The sequence below is a fragment of the Anneissia japonica genome, unplaced genomic scaffold (genome assembly GCF_011630105.1).
Source record: "Anneissia japonica isolate Jap-2015-1 unplaced genomic scaffold, ASM1163010v1 scaffold1792_len1028045_cov167, whole genome shotgun sequence".
Taxonomy (NCBI): Eukaryota; Metazoa; Echinodermata; class Crinoidea; order Comatulida; family Comatulidae; genus Anneissia; species Anneissia japonica.
The window spans coordinates 178,087-195,712 of record NW_022742319.1 but is presented as its reverse complement, the minus strand read 5'-3'; the positions used below and the strand labels follow the sequence as shown (position 1 = coordinate 195,712).

Sequence of the window (17,626 nt, the reverse complement as noted above, 5' to 3'; positions counted from 1 at the left end):
AAATTAAATATTTGCTTCCTTTAGGATTACATGTTTGTAAGTGTGTTTGTTGGAACTGAATATAGTATTCGTTACTACAACAAGTCCACGCCAAGCGAATTGGTGTTTGAATATAGCTTCGATAACTCTCTCTTCGTAAACGACTTGTGTGTCACGGGTCCGAATATCCAGCAGAAGCCAGTAACATGTAAGTATGCCTATAATCGTTTGTTTAAAAATAAAAACAATTTCTGTTATAACTGCTAATTTTTAACCTGTATCCCATTTCCTTTTTAGTGCCGTGTGATGGACATACTTGTGGTCACTTTTGTGTATCGGCCGCCGACGGAAAACACGAATGTATTTGCAGGGATAACTATGTTTTAAATCCAAATGGAACATGCAGTATTGGTTCGTATGTTTTACTTATGTAGTATCGAAAATGTTATAAGACTGGAAAGTGGGCAATATCCAATAGTTATTGAGTCAAGTATTGGACGCGTTGATGGTAAATATTATTTTGTATGATTGTGTATCGTTATTCTCCAAAATGCCCGTTGTTAGAAAGAGTGCAATATTAAGAACTAGTATACAAATTACAATTATAAATTATACTAATTATGTTGAAATAACAAAAATAAAATCTTATCTTAGCCTTGCTAGGACAAAGATATAAAAAAATAATATACAATATAAAAGCGTAAAAATTGATCTACTAGTCAAAGATTTTATATGAAAATTAAGCAAAATGCATAGGCGTAATTTCGTTGGCTGAATCTACCGATACACAACGCTGCGTTTATATAACATAGAATGCATGAGAGCTCTAGTATTTTTAAATAAATACGGTACTGTAACACATAACCCATGTGTAAATATGTAGCCGTTAACTATTTGAACAATTAAGATTGCATTTATTACTATTACATGAAATTGTTTATATCCTCATTCTAGAAAATTATTCATCACTTTGCTTTCCCGAAAACATTGTTGATTATGTCTCCAACAATATTTTCTTATACCCCATCCAATTAAAACTATAATACAATTTCCCACAAAAAATACTGACGTTGGTAAAAAAAAAAAAAAACACACACACACACAAACAAACACACAAACACAAAATAGAAAATGCTACCTAGCGTTGTATAGCTCGCAAACACTATGTCATTCTGACCTATCCACCAAATAAGGCATAACTACATTAATAAGCATTAGATGCATTGTATATGTATACATAGATCTCACGGTATACAATAGATTGACTTGTACAGTATTTTTGTAATTGAATTATTTTGCTTCATTGGGTGCTCTCACTAAATACTGTGATCAAATTTTCAGTATACACTGCATTATCTTTCATAGGTAGTTTTGTATGGAAAGGAGCCAATAAAAATTAACTATTTAAATAATGCGAAATATCGTTTTATTAGGCCTAGGCCAGCGCCATCAGCTAATCCTAGGAGCTTAGCCTGTTTCTAATTCCTCCCGTTGAACACGCTTGATGATAAACAATATTAGATTTAAAGAGGCCCGTTAGAAGGCTCCCTTCACTTAAGAATTACAAAGTGTTCTATTATATGGAGGTAAAGAAATCTGAGAGCACGACTTTACCTGATATTTAATTAACAGTTTAATAATTAAACAAACACTATGAAGAATAATTTTAATTCAACTGCGCACTGATTTTTTTTGTATGTTTAAGCATATTTGGAATATAGGCATAGCCATGGCAATTTTGTATAAAAGCATTAAAACAATAAAAATAAAATCTAATCTTCAGCAATCATGTTGTAAAAGTTATTATTTATTAGGCCTATTATATCCTCCAGTAAGATTAATTGTTCATCGGATTAAAAATGGAAAAATTCATAGACTAAGTATGGTGGTATTAAGTAGTATTATAGTTTAGTAAATTTGTTTTAATTTATTTCTATGATCACGGCCTTATCCCTACCCCTAAAATAAGACCAGCTGCTATATGTATCATTTCATCCTATGCAGGCCCCATAAAATTGATAATATTCCAGGGATCATAATTTCGGGGGAAAACCCACACAGGGACAACTTATTTTTCTTACTTTGGTTGTACGGTACTGTATTTTGCTATACCGTGTGATTACCAGAGCTCGATCTTTTGTCGAGATTAGGAATGAAGACGTAGACAACTGAAATTATGCATGACGTCCCCTTAAGAAGTCATTCCCCCTTAGCTGAAGTGGTCGTATTTAGCAACTACCATTGTTGTTATTATTACACACATGAATTGAAATATTAAGGGCAGTTTACGCACTCGTTCCTGATCTGTCATACAAATCAATATACCACCTTCTGTTCCAAAAGTTTGGCCGTTGCAATATTAAAGCTTATGCTTTTTTTTCAGATTTATCCTTATATCACCCACCATACTGCGTAATTGGAAGGATGAACGGCGTTTCCAGATTTCACCCAACTCTTCTCCATTATGGTCTAGATGATAAACAGCAATACATTTCTGATATGCTTGGCAAATATTATGGAAATGTAACAGCAGTGGCAGTTGATATACGCAGCCATATATTGTTTTATGCTTCTGATACACGTAAAAATATATATGTTATAAGACTGGAAAGTGGGCAATATCCAATAGTTATTGAGTCAAGTATTGGACGCGTTGATGGTAAATATTATTTTGTATATTCTAATTAATGTCTTACATGCCTAACACTCGTCATCATCATCATCATCATCATCATCATCACCATCATCATCACCACCACCATGTGCCATCTTCGATACGAAGGTTGGCCACCATGTTCTATCCATTTAACACGATTTTCTGCTACTTTCTTCGCCTCCATGTAAGATGTGGTTCAACACCATCTCTTGATGTTATCACTCACTTTAATTCTCTGTCTTCCTCTTGCTCTCGAGCCCTTAATTGTGCCTTGTAAGAGTGTGCTTGCTTGGTTGCGCTGCACTGCCTCGGCGAATATGACCTGCATAGCGTATTTTACGTTGCATATTCTACATTCCAGTTCTTGTGCCACAGCGATGTCAAATGTTCTCTCTTCCCAACTGATTCTCAATATTCTCCTAAGACAACTACAGAAAACACATAGCATCTCAGGACTTTAGTCTTCAACTCTAAGTTGAAGTCCCTTCTTAGAAATTCTTTGCAATCCCAGGATGGACTTAGCTTAAGTTTTTCAATCCTTTTCTTTTTTTAACTTCAACCTCGACCTTTCCACCTTCTGTCATCATACTTCCTAGATACTGATACTCCTAAACTTGTTCCAAGTCTTTTCCTTTTGCCTGTACTACAAATCTGTCTGGAGTAGATTTACTAATGCACATTGTCTTAATCCTTCTTGCACAGCCCCATTCCACACTCCTTTCAGAGAGAGAGAGAGAGAGAGAGAGAGAGAGAGAGAGAGAGAGAGACCAATTTATATTTTGGAGAGACTGATCATTGTTAGTAATATGTACTGTGTCATCTGCATACCGGATGTTAAATTAATTCAATTCAATTTTACACCTTCACATTTTATCAATGCTTGATTTTGGCAATAATTCACCGTATAGTTTGAATAGTGCTGGTGAAAGAATGTACCCCTGTCTTACACTTCTTTGAATGCTCACTATACTTGTACATCCTGTTTTAGTTCTAACCGTGGCCGTCTTTCCAATATAAACTTGCAACAAATTTCCTCTTATGCCCAGAAACACCCACATTTTCCATGACTTCTAGCAGTTTTTGATGTTTTACCCTGTAGAATGCCTTGGTGTAGTCTGTATAACACAGAAAGAGATTTTGCTGCTCCTCGATCTTTCTTTCATAAAGGGTTCTCAACATGAAGATTCCGCCTCTGGTATCCTTTCCTTTTTCTGATTCTTAGCTGGGTCTCACTCGGATGACTCTCAATTATAAGATTGATACGAGTAAGGATAATCTTCAGTAGAATTTTAGAGGCATTGGGTATTTGACTAATGGTGTGAAAATTGCTGCATTTGGAAACCTTTTATACTATTGGTATTGTGATGTAGTTGCTGACCATTAAGTCATTAGGTGAGGCACCTGTACTGTTTTAATGTTGATTAGTCTGGTCAACTAATGTATGCCATTTTTTCCAAGTTTTTTCAAGAAGTCAGCTGGTAAGTTGTTTTCGCCTGACGCAGTTTGGAAGTGGTTTATGAAGTTATGTACGCCTCCTATCTATTTACGATGTCTTCTTTATTGTTGGAAGAGTACCCCCTCTCTCAATTGAATTACTGACTGACTCTGAGGTTTTCTCTGTTCAAATGTTTTTATCTTCTGATGAAGTTTGACACTCTTTAATCTGTCAAGGATGTCTAAGTCCTCACATAGCTGCTCATAATAGGCTACTTTTCCTTTGCCTTACTACATTCTCTCTAAATATTTGATTTAGATTTTTGTACTCCATCTCCTTCATAATTGCAGCAGTCACTCATTGATGGATTTTTCTCAGGAATTTTCTTCCCGCATACATTTTCTGCTACTTCCAGAATCTTGTTCTTTAATACATTCCACAACTGCTTTGTTGTTTGTGATGCTGGGAACTTTTTCCATTGACTTTATTTTCTCTTCATTTGTTACTCTAAATTTTTCTCTTTCTGTCCTGATCTTATCTAGATTTCATTTAATTGCTTTCCGTTTTTCAGTCACATCCTTAAGTTTGGTGTTAGTTGATATGACAATTGGGTAAGGATCTGACCCACAGTCAACATCATGCCTTACTTTGGTATAGCTTACACTTGCGATATCTGACATTTACCAACTGAACTATTTAACTGGGCTGTTACGCCCTGTCTACGATGTGTATGCTGTGTCTTGGTTACGAAGCACTTAAATTTGATTTGCCGCTGACGCTTTTGATTGGTTAACATACCTTCAGCAATCTGCGCGTACCATGTTACGCAACACGCACAACAAGTACGCAAGTTCGTACGTCACGTCCCCAGAATGTAAACACGGAAGTAAAACTGAAATTGTTAGAAAGTAGCCTCTGTAATATTTAATCACAGGGTAGATGCTTAGTTCTATGACAATAATACAATTTAAATTGTAAATGCAATGATAGGTAAGAATAATTGACAAATGGTGAGGCCTACCCAGTGCGTGCCGATCCAGCTCAGACTCAGTAGTCTGAAAAAAGTATGTGATCTTTCATCAATAGGCCCTATTGGAATAGGGCTATTAATATGTTTCTTACCTAAAAACACGAATTACATTGTTATATCTAATACAATAAAAATTGGTAATAGTGTAAAATAATTACTGACATTTTGAAAAAAGTATAATAATCACTGACAATTGATAGATTTGAAATAAGCCAACTATTCTACTCTCTTGATATAAAAACAAATGTTGGAAATCACGCAAGTTCAGGATTCGATGTCGAATTACTTACTTACTTTGGTCCTCTGACTTTTCGTCCTCAATGTAAGTCCCCAAGGAAGTCAAGAAGATACCTACCCTAGGAGCCAGACCAGGTTTTGTATGCAATTTGAGGTGCAAAGAATTTGACTTCAGAAATTCGGTTCATGGTGGTCCAAGAATCATTTTTTCTTTTTTTAACATATTTTTAAATCTGGCGAAAGGTCAAAAGGTCATGGTCAAATGTCAAAGCTATAAGGTCATTGTATCTCCGCAAACACAGGTGGTAGAGAGTTGAATTTGGTGCCAAATTGTTCGGAACATGCATATTTCTATTTTCTTCAAGGTCATAGCCATATTGTTCTTATATTTCCGCAACCAATGGCGGTAGAGAGTTAATTTTAGTGTCAATTTGTTCGGAACATTCATGTTTCTATTTGGTCTAATAAAAGAGTTTGATAAATATTACCGGAAATGCCATTTTTGACCTTTGACATATTTTATATAAGATAGCCATTGAGTCGTGATTATCTCCGCAACCACTGGTGGTAGAGAGTTAATTTTTGGTGTCAATTTGTTTGGAACATTCATGTTTCTATTTGGTCTAATAAATAAGTTTGCTAAAAAATGACTGGAAATGCCATTTCTGACCTTTGACATATTTCATATATGATAGCCATTGAGTCATTATTATCTCAAATTGTACGGAGCATACATATTTCTATTTGCTCTAATAAACATTTTACTAAAAAATGACAGGAATGCCGTTTCTGACCTTTGACATGTTTCAAGGTCATGCCATATGGTCCTTATATTTCCACAACCACTGGTGGTAGACAGTTAATCGTTTTTTGTGCATTTATATCTTTTTTTAATTTTTTAAATCTTACTTTTTATTTCTTTTTTCTTATAATGTTGAACCTAAATATTTCAATATGTTAAAACTTTATGTGCTTCCAATTATTTTTTTAGTATATTTATTTGGTATATTGACTATATTTCTTTATATTATTATTATATATTTATAATTATATATGCCTATGTTTTCAAGGGTGGATTAACAAACGTGCTAGTCAAAGCATGTTAATCTTTACCTCCTTATATTTACAATTTTTTTTGTAACTTATTTTGACAAATTAGCAGTATTTTATGTTAAGTACCAATTGTATTGTGACTTTTATGAAAGGTTAAGTAAAGAATGAATGAATGGATTAACATAAATAATTTACACAAAGTTCTATGAACAATACCAATTCTAGACAGTTATATATAATTGTTGTATTAAAATTTTTGGATGTTTTGTACATGCCTATTTGATGACAATATTATGGTCTACACTAGGTATAGCAGTTGACTGGATTTCGTTTAACGTTTACTGGGTTGATTACGACAAGAATCGTTTAATGATTGCAGCCTACGACGGAACGTCGTCATCGGTGATGTTTTATAACGTCATTAATCCACGGGCTATAGCAGTGGACCCGATCTTCAGGTAATTTTAATTATAAATAATTCATTTATTAATTTGGTGACACTATACCGTTCTATTGTTGGCACTTAAAGATTGTGGTGCACATATAATGTCTTACAGACTACACAATAATAACAAATAGTAAAGTATCTTAACTATAGGGCCTATACAATAAACTTTATATTAAACGAATGAATGCTGACAAATAAAGTTAATAAGTAAACCTAATTATCATAGCTATACAGGCTTCTCTACCAACACTACGGCTTCTTGTAATGTTATGTAAATGGGAAAGTGTTGTACAAGTATTTGCAATTGTTTTTTTTTAAATCACATGCAAGTCATATTTATTATATAATATTTTACATATTATTAGTGACTTGTAGTTGTTCCTGGTTTTGAGGTCTTTTTGTTTCAGAACCTAATGATTCCAATGTTTTTTTATATTCATTCTAAATTTTTTTTCTTCTAGAATTTAAACATCAAATGTCTCTTAAGCATTAAATTTTAAATAGGTCTTACATTACAGAATATGTATTGTAGGATTTAATGCGATAATAATGTAGGTTGTTTACCATACACTTCAATTAGGCTGATATTTTGGACAGAACAAACTACACCGGCAAAGGTTGTGAGCAGTAATCTGGATGGTACAAATCGCCATGATGTTATAGATATAAGCCTGCAAAATCCATCAGGAATTGCGCTTGATCACACCCAAAGGAGGTAATATACTGGTAAATCTAACTGATAATAATATTTTAAGTGTCATTATGTTTAAAAATAAAACCTATGTTTTTTAAGTACAAGAACACAAAAAAGAATGACGTTGAAATTCGAATTATGAAAATAGTAATAATATAAATATTTTTAAAAACCCGAACTTCCTTTTTATATATAAAAAAAAACCCAAATTAAACATTACAGGAAACATCCTTAGAATAATTTGAAAAGAAAGTAGAGGAGAAAATACCTTGAAAATTAGATATTATTGTAATAGTTTGCTCTTAGTTAGTAAATGTGTACAAGAAATTAGTTGTAATACGTTTCACAGATTTTTAATTGGTTTTTTTTTTCATTAAGAATTTATATAGTTGGTGAAGATAAAAAATTTATTTACGCTACTGACTATGACGGTACAGAACAGAATAGCATTATTGGCGAAAGTACTTACTATGCTAGTGACATCACTCTTTTTCAGGTAATTAATATGCTTTTTAATTTAATAACCTTTTAACTCCCACTGCTTTGGCCACTGCTGCAACAACCAGAAAGTATTATTACTAATATTATTGTTATTGCTTATTATTATTATTATTACTATCATTATCGTCTATCACCATCATCATCGTTGTTAATATTATTGTTACAATAGGCCTATTAACAAATAGCAGTTGGATTGGATTTATTCGGTGTAAACACCAAGGATAGCCCACATCAGTCTGGAAGAAAAATTATCTCCAATGGGGTCCTTCTGATGGTGATTATCCCAATGCTAACTATACTAATCGTAACAACATTAATATTAATAATTGTTATAATAATAATATGGGTAATACAGTTTCCAAGTGATGAGACAGTTCCTCGGATCGGAATCAAAACAACTTATACATTTTATTAAACCTTAACAATTTAGAATTTCAATTCACGCAGACCTATTTTTCATAATGAAACTGAACCTACATATTTCTAGGACTTTATAATATTAGCAGAATTGTATGGGCAACAAGAAGGTTTCATTGAAGCAATACACAAGAAGAGCGGTGAAGCTGATGGTAGCATACATATAAATACTACTGTCTATGCCATCGACACTTTTGATCAATCCACCCAGCCTATACCTGCAAGTATGTTGCCATACAGTTATACTATTATAACAACTTACATAGTTAGGCCTATAATCAAATACGCATGCGATTTAAATATTCATTGTTTCATTTGACTGTATATAATACATATCACGAAATATCTATTTTAAAATTCTCAAATGACTTTTTATTTTTATTATATAAGTGAAGGAGGTATACTGTATATGTACTGTATGTGTGTATGTATGTGTCAATTTATATGTATGTGTGTGTGGGTGTGTGTGTGTGTGTGTGTGTGTGTGTGTGGGTGGGTGTACGTGCATACATGCACCATACACACACATACCTCCTTGGTTAAGTTAATTCTTGTCCTGAGAATGGCTACCCTGTATTTAAAATTTCGTTTTACTTGTAAGTCTGAACAGCAGAGAGAGTGTTCCATATTCTCTCTAATCATTCCTTTTTGTATGTGTTATTTTTATTTTGTTAGTTTAATGATTTTGATTGTTATGGTTTTATTTTGGATGCACCATTGATGTGATGTGTGCCACTTTAAAAAAAGCGTTTTTCCAAATAAATATTATTATAATTATTATTATTATTATTATTATTATTATTATTATTATTATTATTATTATTATTAAATTATACACACTCACCGTATACATATAAATATATGAAATTGTAGTAAATACACAATGATGAAATTATGATAGAAACAGCGTTAGAATAAAGAAGCTATGATGTAGCCCTATAGATCGTATTGGGCATAGCCTATCAACAAAAAATTTCCATAACTTTTTTGAAAAAGTGCCCCGAGAGGAAATTGAATCCGCGATCTCTGGCTGTCACGGCGAATGTCAAACAACTTAGCAACAGGGACCAGGACACTTCTTTGTTCGAGCACTGTTGCTACCATAATTTGATATACAAATCAGAATATTTAAAAGGATATAATAGAGAAAATTTAATCTAAAATTTTATAATCAGAATATGACATTTTGTCATTTATTTTACTGTACTTGACTTTCAAAATGTGATTGAATGATTAAAAAATAACACAAAAAGGAACAAGAAAGTTTCCACGAAATCTTTATTGAGGGAATATGGAATGTCTGTTGGAATACTAGTTATTGCAATATATATATATATATATATATATATATATATATATATATACACTACTATTTGCTATTGGCTGATGTGTTAATAAATTATTTATGATAGTCAAACACAATTTATGAAATACTTGGTAACTGATCATTCCTTCCTTGTCAGTAACTACAACACCAACAATAACCACCAAGTCACCTTTATCTACAAAAAAGCATGTGCAAATCACAGGTGAGTGATTTAAATAGGATTTTCAATATGATAATCTGAAATGAATATAATTATGGATTCGATGGTTGAGAAGTATATGACAATAAAATTAAACTTAGTACACATTAATATATATATATATATATATATATATATACATATATGTATGTGTATATATATAATTATGTATATATATATATATGTATATATATGTGTATATACGTGTATATATATGTATATATATAATATTTGTAGCATTTATCTATAACTAATAATAAATTGAATATTGTTTTTGTCGACAGAACGCATGATCACGGAAGTGGAAACAGAGACACAAGGTACGGTGTTGTAGAATTATAGACTATTTATTCATTCTTGTGTCCTCTACCTAGATATCAAACGTGCATTTGATTCTGTCCATAACCAACTCCTCTTTTTCAAAGCGTCCCACATTTTTTATTTGCATCCCACAGTTTTCAACTGGATTGCAAAATGGGCTATCCAATCGTACCCATGTTTAATGGAATTCGTTACCCCTTCCGATTACTAGCGGCATTGTACAAGGTAGTACAAGCATGGAGGTATTATTGAGAAGGAGATCACTCGAAAAAGCTACGCGGACGCAGCGCTATGCAAATGAACCAAGATCAAAGCTGCCGCAGCGCGTGAAGAACGTTTGCGCGATGCCTTTGAAGTCCCATGTGTTCCCCGCCATCAAATTTTCAGCAGGCATAGTTTACCAAAAAAATTGAACATGGCGAAATGGAGAGCACCTTCTTTTCTTGATGCACACTAAATACAGTCAATCATTATGGCTGCGCAATCGCTTCCATTTTGAAGCTGATACATTTATCTCTCATAAAATGTCAAACATATTAATATTTTTCACCAAAAAAAGTTTCGAATTTAATGGAGCATTTACATGATCTTTAAAAGTATAGTATATTTCAACTTCAATTTCCATAAATTGGCCAAAATTCGCTAATTCTAATTTTAACAGATATTAATAATTAAATGATTGAGGATTATAATAAACTAAGTCATTCTAGGGTTAACGAGGGTTAACTATTCGAAAAATCAATCCAAAATCTGAGTATTTTTCAGTTTTACGCTGACTTAGCTCTATAGTCGAACTAATCAATTTTTAGACAAAATTATAATGAACACAGAAGTAATTTTACCAGAAATATTTTACCGAATCCGTTCCTGAAATATACAAATAATAACATACCAAAAGTCCGAAAAAATCTAATCAGGGGAACACTGTTCATTATAAAGATATTTAATGGGTTAAAATCAAACGCTTTATTGCACAACTGCTCTGCTGGAAGCGTATAAATGCATGTCGCTGCCAAGTTGTTGCTAACGAAAAAATGTGAATTATAGGGTAATATGCCAGCGCGCGATGCAAAAGTGGGGAACACATGGGTTTGTCGCGTCGAAGGGATCTGTTGCCGAGTGATCTCCTTCTCAATAATACCTCCATGGTACAAGGTAGCAAATTAGCTCCCACTTTATTTCTTTGTTTTATTAATGATTTATTTATTAACATAATATCTATTTTTTATTGTTTTTATTCATTATTTTTACTCATTATTTTTGTTAAGTGAAACTTTTAATAATTTTTACCGCACTATGCTGTAAAGCACATACAGGTATTTTACATTATGCAAATTCGTCCCCTATATAACGTAGTGGCGAATCTGGAAAAATCGATTTTTTTTATTTGTGAATTTAAGTTGCCTTACTGTGTAGAATCTCTGAAAAAAAATTTAGGTAATTAGATAAGTAAATAAGGAAGAATATTATTTAGCAAACTGACGAATATCAATCGATTTGTTTACTACAAACCGGCGAATGTATCATTTTTAACGCACTACGCATATCTCGCGTAGGGCTTTCTCCTTAAACGGCAGTGCATGCAAGCATAAAATGAGAGTATCTTCATAAGTGGATTTCCCCAAAGAGTGTAAATAGAACAAGAGAGCCAACTACCCTCATTGAGAGCGTAAAAAACGATACGCCATACGCAGCTAGTGTAGGACGCCAACTAACGCTTCTATGTACTTTTTATTACCATAGAGATATAACAAGAATACTAAAGCGCTAACCGCAATGTATTCGATGTTCGAAATACGCAGAACTGTGTGTGTGTACCATCCAAGATGGCTGCCATAGATTTAGCCAATCAAATTTCGCTAAGCACCATCGTTTGCATTTGCGCCCTCAATTTACTCGGCAAGTTCAGTACAGCTAGTTACCCGTATGTTTGAAACTCGAGCGTTGTGGTGTTTGGGTGTAATGTACACTTTTTTAATTTTCATTCCTTGGTACTTTATTTTTGAATAAGATGCTCCACTTGGCCTCGTTTTGGCTACAATAGTTTAATAATTTGTTATTACCATTACTCATTATCATTAATGAAATAGTCAGTCAGAGGGCTTATTAATATGTAGTAATATGTATACTAAGCCTGAAGGTGGCGCTTTACTACGACGGCCATCTTGGATGGTACACATACATAATGTGTTATTGCATTGCTGCGCCATTTTGTCAGCACTCTAGTTGTTTAATAGCTCTATGTTTATTACCCAGTACTCCACCGCGCACGGTCTGTTTGTTTGTCTGTTTATCTGTTCTCCACAAGACACAGTACTTTTGTTTTATGCCAAAGATCGTATAAACACAAGATCGCGTTCTCCGCGATTTACGCGTTCCAATTCTGCAATAAGGCATGAATGGCGCCCTCTTGCTAAATTGGAAACTTTTGACCCTTGACCGCTCTGACCATACCGTACACCGCGCGCCTTTACCTTTAGGGTATCAATCCTGTGAACAGCAGAACAGGAACCATCTCAGATCCATGGCAACAGATAGGACGCCCTCTTCCAAAACTGATTACCTTTTCTCTTTGGCATAATAGCTCTTTGGCATAATAGCGCATGAATGGCGCCCTCTTGCTAAATTGGAAACTTTTGAACCTTGACCGACGCTTCTATTTGTTACGCATAAATCGCGGAGAACGCTATCTTGTGTTTATAAGATCTTTGTTTTATGCTTACTGAGTTCATAGCTGGCGTACTTCTACTGCGCTGCACTGGGTAATAAAAAGTACATACAACCGTCAGTGGGCGTCCTACGCTGGCGTGACGTTTTCAAAAACGGGAGTACGCTCTCTTGTTCTATTTGTACTCTTTGATTTCCCGTACGATTTAAATCGAAACGGTACTGAGTTTGGTCAAGTTTGGTCTACAGGAGCGTATGCTTCGTACAGGTCATATTTTAAAACATTACCTATACTATTAAATACATTAATTATAATAAGAATCTTAAAGAAATCCTTTGTGCTAGTTCTAAATTACATTCAAAATTAATTTATTTCCATAAATCATTATGAATCATTTTAATCATTATTGTTACTGTTATTTTTATTTTTGAATACTGAGGATTTAACATAAAACGATTTGTTTCCGTATTTTCCGTATTATTTCCGTATAATATAACGCACTTTTTGAGATAAGGTACATTTACTATTCAGCGCACACTCACGCATTCTGACTTTGTATATTTAAGAAGTTTTTTACGCTTACGCAGATACATTTAATACAACTCGTATAATAATGAGCCATTATCATTATTATATAATTTTTGGTACAATTCTGAACCGCTCCGGATCCTTTTGCTTTTCTTCTTCTCCCTGTATCCTTTATTATATAAAAATATTCTTAACACTAACAGTATACTTGCTTTATCATTTCCTCTAAACCCGACCAATACATATACTATATGATCATTTATTTCACATTTAAAATGTTTTACAAATAAAACATTCATATTTTGTTATATTCCATATACAACCAATAGATAGTTTTATTTAAGACGTAAACATAGTATTCTTATTTTTAAAATATTTTATAATATAAATATAATAATACATTTTAAATTATATATAATATACATTAACTAAGTAAAACAATAATTTAAACGTGGACATAATATTCACTGCAATAATAAGATTAATATTTTCAATCTCATAACTAATTTTATACAGCCGGTGTTATGTATTGACCTAGGCTACTATGGCTAACGACAAGTTGGCCTACGCTTTTACCATAAAGGCTGTTTCTATAAATGGAATGACCTGTACGAAGCATGAGCTCCTGTAGACCAAACCAGTGGTGGCGCCAGAATTTACCAGACCGGGGGTTGGAGGTCCCCGAGGGGGCGATGCCTCAACGAGGGGGCCGATTTTCTCGACAACAGCAAAGTGGGCGTGGCCGAACCTCGCTTAAAATGCCTATAAAGTGGTCTAGGGGGCGAAACCCCCGAAAATTTTGAAGATTTAGGGGGTTTTAAAGGCTTAATTAATCGATTTTAGAGTCTACTAATATGTAGAAAATACATAGGCCTATATTTTTTTTTTCTCCCCGACGAAATGTGGTTTTTATCCCCAACGGGGGTGGGGGTGGGTGGCAGCTCTCCCCTACCCTGGCCCGCACTGGTGCAAACTCTGGACACCAAACCCAGTACCGTTTTGATTTATATCGATAGGAAATCCACTCAAAATGCTAATTTATCGGCGCTTTAGAGAGCTTTTCCCTAACATCCCACCGCAGTTCTGCCCCTGCAACCCTAGGGATCCCAGGATGGCCCAGGTCCTTTGACCTAAGGTCTCAATTCGCTCGGTAATACGCACCGAACGCTTCACATCAAAAATCCTGCCTACAGGCTTGAATTTACAGTGGCGAATGTCAGTTGGTTTGATTTTTTTTTTCTCAAAGTGTCGAATGTGTGGTGAATGTTAAATTACTACAATTTATACGTTAATTATTTTTTTACAAAGTGACGAATAAGTTTAATGATGAATTGCTAATTAACCAATCGTTATTATGCTCATATATTTTATACACAGTATTAGGAGGCAATGTACTATAATCATAGAGAAATTTTGGCAATTTCATAAAAAAGAAGAAAATTCTTTAAATTCGTTTTTCTCAAAATGCACTTTTTCACATTCTCCACTACGCTATATAAAGGACAAATTGACAATTATTATTATTATTATTATTATTATTATTATTATTATTATTATTATTATTATTATTATTATTATTATTATTAACGATATTTTTTAACCTCATTTGAAGTCCCTTTTATCTTTACGCCAATGATATAGGCCTAATCATAATAAGCTCCTTCAAAAATACAAACCTTTACTCATTACCCTCTATATGCTCCTTAATTGAGCGTTGGTCCATTGACAACGGTATGATATTTGTCCCTCATAAATGTAAAAATTCAAAACTCTCTATATTAAAAATCTTTGCCCCGAAACTCTTTCTATTCTTTACAAATCCCGCATATTTTCTATTATGGAATACGCTTGCTGCGTCTATGGTAGTTTTCTTCATTGTGAATTTCTTTAACTTAGTTGAATACCTTTTCTCTCAACTCTGGTCTGCTGATTTTATTTACTTTACTTACCCTTTTATCTGTGAGCAACACAACATCCCTATTCTCCAGTTCACTCTTAAATATCATGTATTGCACAACCTTTGTAGAATGGTTCAAGATGAAAACTACCGTCTTTTTCCTTTTCTCCACACTCCCCCCCCCCCCCTTGCCGTCAGTGTCCCTCTTCTCTCCAACGTTCACGACACAATGCTTTCCTGCCCATTCCAACACATAATTCATGTTTTCTTCCTCTTTTCTCCCCTACTCACTTTCATTGTCACATTCCCTTTCAATTGACCCTTCCCTACTTAAGCCTTAAATTATATTTCCACAATAAAATTTTGGACACCCTTTTTCGATTTTTCCTGAAATCCGCCCTCCTCAGTCACTAGTAAATAATTCCCATGTTTTTTTTTTATAGGCTTAAAGTATGTTTGTTTACTTTTGTGCTATGTAATTTTGTGGATATTGGCCCTTGGTGGCATTTGTAGCTTTGAATAAAATTGAAATTGAAGCGTTCAGTTTGAATATGCGCTCCAAAAGTGCAAAAAAAAAAATGTTAAGCGCTCGGGCGCTTATTCGCCCGAGTACGGTACAGAATAAATAAGGTAATACAAATTAATAAGGACCTAGAATATAAGGCTGAATAATTTCGTATAATGATCCAACATTTTAGTATGTACTTTTTTTAGTCCTCGTTTTCAAAGCGAGTGTTTAGTGTATATTCGTTGCTGAATATTTAAAAAAAATTAAAATGCTTTGTCTAAATTTCATACTTTAGCAATTGCTTCTACTGTTATCATCGGTGGTGCGTCCGGTGCCGTTGCTTTAATTATTATCCTCCTGGTAATCATCATTGTCGTGCTGTTTAAAAGAGGAAAGAGGTAAATTTAAAATTTGTGGTGGTGGTGGTGATAGCAATGACAGCGATATAGAGTAATGTCAAAAGATATAACAATGATAACGACAACAGTTGACGATGACGATACTAAAGATTGTGATAATGGTAGTGGTAATGATGCTGGTGATAATTAAGGCAAATAAATAAATAAATAAATAATAATAATAATAATAATAATAATAATAATAATAATAATAATAATAATAATAATAATAATCACAAACTATAGTTATATCTATCATATAACCGCCTTTTCCTTGGCTGAAAGGCCACTGTTTTAGTTATTTGGCTTTTCGCGCACTAGCAAAATATCCATTGCTCTTCTTATGATTCTCGACAATTCCTGCGTCAGCGGAAAAGCTATTGTTTTCTTTCTGAGTTTTGGCTTTTGGCTTTTCTTGCGTTATCTGAAAAGCCATTTTTGTTCTAATTTTTGGTTCTACTGTGTTAGCCAAAAAAAGCAAGCCCATAATATCAGATTTGAAGATTTGAAAACATGACGTCTTTTCACATATTTTGAATATTATTTAATTGGTAATGAAATGTTTATGTTATGCACTTTAAGTTTCCTAAAGCGTTTCAAAATAGCTACATTAATGTTAGACACAAAATTACCAGGAAAGAAATACATGTTCCACCCTTGATTTATAAAATTACTCAAGGTAGGCAAACTAAAAGGCACTTATCGCTATAGAGTCGGGTTCTTTACAGTAATGTTAAGAACTATAGAAATGCAGCCATAGTTTAAGTCTCACCGACGTCCGAGTTTTTTTTCATGTTTACTTTTTTAAATTCGTAAAAGACAGAATTAGTCACCGAACCAAAGCCGTTATAGTGCGTAGGCCTATTACCATCAAAACAAATAGCTAGGTGGCAGTTTTAACCTCATTACGTTTTAGACGATTTGATAGACACCACTTTCGACTCCGCTTAATGTAGCATAGGACCTTACGATATAAACAACGTTTAATACCCAATCGGCCAAATTTTGATGACGTCATCATTGGTGACTAATTTGGTCTATTGTCTTCATGATTTTGTTTCTGTTTTTAATGTATGTCTGTACCACGGAACAGTGAAATTACAATTGTACCGGTTACTGTTCCCTGGTCTATGCTTTCTACTTTTAAAAATTATCTTATTTATTTATTCATTTTTTTATCTTCAACTTCACTTCTCATTTTGACAATTAAAAAAAACCCAAAATTCTGTTTTATAAATAAACATACAAAGTATTTTTTTTTTCTTCTTCTATCCCGGATTTTCAGTCCGACACTTTGGTCTTTTTATGTTTTATATATATATATATATAT

General features: G+C 33.4%; 1 protein-coding gene across 1 annotated transcript in view; it reads left to right on the top strand.

Annotated features, from left to right (window-relative positions):
- Positions 1-16,300, top strand: part of LOC117119088 (low-density lipoprotein receptor-related protein 4-like) — a 25,510-nt gene extending 9,210 nt beyond the window's left edge. Inside the window, exons 5-14 of the mRNA XM_033263898.1 lie at positions 25-187; positions 277-390; positions 2,363-2,638; positions 6,698-6,848; positions 7,419-7,553; positions 7,911-8,028; positions 8,521-8,674; positions 9,914-9,979; positions 10,261-10,296; positions 16,194-16,300. Of these exons, the coding sequence (XP_033119789.1) occupies positions 25-187; positions 277-390; positions 2,363-2,638; positions 6,698-6,848; positions 7,419-7,553; positions 7,911-8,028; positions 8,521-8,674; positions 9,914-9,979; positions 10,261-10,296; positions 16,194-16,300 (1,320 nt within the window). The remainder of the gene's footprint in view (positions 1-24; positions 188-276; positions 391-2,362; positions 2,639-6,697; positions 6,849-7,418; positions 7,554-7,910; positions 8,029-8,520; positions 8,675-9,913; positions 9,980-10,260; positions 10,297-16,193) is intronic.
- The last annotated feature ends 1,326 nt before the right edge of the window (positions 16,301-17,626 follow it).